Source organism: Vigna unguiculata, chromosome 4 (assembly GCF_004118075.2).
Source record: "Vigna unguiculata cultivar IT97K-499-35 chromosome 4, ASM411807v1, whole genome shotgun sequence".
Lineage (NCBI taxonomy): Eukaryota > Viridiplantae > Streptophyta > Magnoliopsida > Fabales > Fabaceae > Vigna > Vigna unguiculata.
The window spans coordinates 42061244-42063800 of record NC_040282.1 but is presented as its reverse complement, the minus strand read 5'-3'; the positions used below and the strand labels follow the sequence as shown (position 1 = coordinate 42063800).

At 32.1% G+C, this 2557-nt stretch overlaps 1 protein-coding gene across 1 annotated transcript; it reads left to right on the top strand.

Annotated features, from left to right (window-relative positions):
* The first annotated feature begins 1201 nt into the window (after positions 1–1201).
* LOC114182403 (cyclin-dependent protein kinase inhibitor SMR6) lies at positions 1202–2207 on the top strand. Its single transcript, XM_028069272.1, has one exon. The coding sequence runs from the start codon at positions 1402–1404 to the stop codon at positions 1711–1713; it is 312 nt and encodes a 103-aa protein (XP_027925073.1). The 5' UTR covers positions 1202–1401; the 3' UTR covers positions 1714–2207.
* The last annotated feature ends 350 nt before the right edge of the window (positions 2208–2557 follow it).

Here is a 2557-nt window from a genome sequence, read left to right as displayed (position 1 = left end):
CTTTGTGAAATTAAAATTGATTTTAAAAACAACAAAGAGCATAAGCCAAACATGATAAACTTGTTGATAGCTTGTGGAACAATTTTTTTTTATACATCACTTATTCTATATTTTTAATCTAACTTTTTTTCATACCATCTATCTTAATTAGATATTTTATTTTACTTTATTTCTGATTTTACAGTTATTCAATTTTGTACTTGTGTAAAATACCAAATCTCACATATTGACAATTTTTTTTATTTATAGAAATGAAAAAAAATAAAACAACTTAGTGGAAGTACTTCTTATCTTATCTATTTCTTTCTTTGTCATTAATATATTATGGTAAATTATAGTTTCTTCAATTTTGATATAATACACTTATTATTATAATAGTAATAATTATTATATTATTATTTTAAACCTGGTCTTTTGCTTTGAATGGAGTGATTGGATTTCATAGTTATTTGACAGGTCCACGTGCAATTCAGTGATACAGTCTATTTTTTGGACTTGGGTTGATCCTCTGCAAAACTAGTTTTATATTAATTTAATTTATAAAATTGATTTCAATTATAATTTAATTTAGATTAAACTCAAACATTTAAGTACATTTTTTAAGCAGTACAAAATATTTTAAATGAATTATATAGTCCTAGCATCAGGAAAAACATGGTAGTTAGGCTAAATCTTAGTTTTATGTACTTTTTTATTTTAATTAAATTATCAATATAGCACATACTAATTTAAGGTAGCAAGAAAATAAATTAAAAACAATCTATATTAAATAAAATCACTGATAAAAAAATAAAGAAAATTAAAGTTTCAACTAAATAATAAATAAATAAATAAAAATCAACAATCAATTTAATCATAACTATTTATTTTTAAATAATATTTTACAGGTCAGTTACACCTGTACAAAATTTCATAAGAATACGTCTGCCCCATCAAACGACGTCGTGCAACACTCATTACTGTTACACCGATCTTAGTGTCACACTGTTTAAAAAAAAACATCATTTCCTAGAAACTTATTAAAAAATAATAAAACTAAAACAAAAAATGGGTAAAATAGGAAATTCCCCCCAAAAAAACCAAAGGCGGGAGAAAGAGCCGTTGCTGCCCAAACCAATGAAATTTTGGCGCCAAAACCTCATCTTCGCTCTGCCCGTAAAAACACGGTCACCCCCTTTCTCTCTCCCATTCTCCTCTTTCTTTTTCTCGGAAAATTCATATTTTCCCACGAAAAACTCATACTCCCTTTTCTTACTATCCCTCTTCTTTTTTTCTTCATTCCTTTTGATCCTTCAAGACATAAACTGAAAAACCCTTTTCTCTTATTCCCTCTTCTTCTTCTTGTTCACCCAAAAGCTTGAACCTTTCACCCAAAGTTCTTCTCTTCCCTTTTTTTTCAACATGGGGTTCTCTCATTCCGACCTGGAATCGGAATCCAAGAAGTGGGTAATCGCCGGAATCACGGTTCGGTCTCTCAAACCCATCAACACGAAGCGCGTTAATGGCGGTGACAACAAAGACGATAATGGTGAAGAACTTTCCACAACACCCACAGCAAAAGAATCAAGAATACCCGACAATTTGCCGTGCCCGCCGGCGCCGCGGAAGTGCAGGCCTCCGACCAGGTGTGGCGGCGGCGGCAGCGGCGGTGTCAGAGAGTTCTTCACGCCACCTGATTTGGAGAGTGTGTTCAAGTTGCATAAAGCCAAATGATTCTACTTCATTCAACTAACAGCAATCAAGGTCTTAGAAGAGAGAGAGATTTGGGTAGTGTACTTTTATTTGGAGCTCAAAATTCAATTTCTATATATATATGTATATGATAAAGTAAGTGATTTCAGCTGTTCATGATGAGAAAAAATCAATGGCTAGTTCTGCAGACACATACTTCAAAGTTTTATGTGTGTGTTTGTTTCATTACTTCACATACATGTGTGTTTGTGAGTTCATGAATGGTTGGAGTTGCTTGCTTTATCCTAATGGAGGTGAATTTTTTTTGTTCTGAATGCTTGTAATTGCTCTTTCTTCTTTTCCTAGGTTGGGAAACAAGAACTTGTGTATAAAGTTTGAAGGAAAAAGGGAATGATATTTAGAAGTTAGAAAGGAGGATTGAGTAGGTTTTGCTTTGATTTTTTTGTTTTGTTTAGAGGCTATATTATGTAGTTTATTTACTCTCTTTTTTCATTAATGAGAAGAAGCTTTAAATATATCTTGAGATTTTGCTGCTATTTGGGTGAAATGAAATCATTGTGATTCTGATAACTTGTAGAGATGAATGAACTGAGTTGTTTTGTTTTGTGTTTTTTGTGCTTTCAACTGTGTGTGACCCTTTTGTGCTGTGAGTGAAGATTCTGATTTGGTGTAAGTTTTAGCCTTTTGAAGAGGGTGTGGTTGTAGTTTGGTGCAGCTATTGTTTCCCTTTTTGGGTTAGTTTGGTTGGTTTTTTCTCTGCTTTTATTGCTTCATCTCATGTGCAATTGGATATACCTAATTGTTTGGTGTGTTAGACCAAAAGGACTTAATTCTTAGTACCTAATATTTCCATGCTAATTTTTTG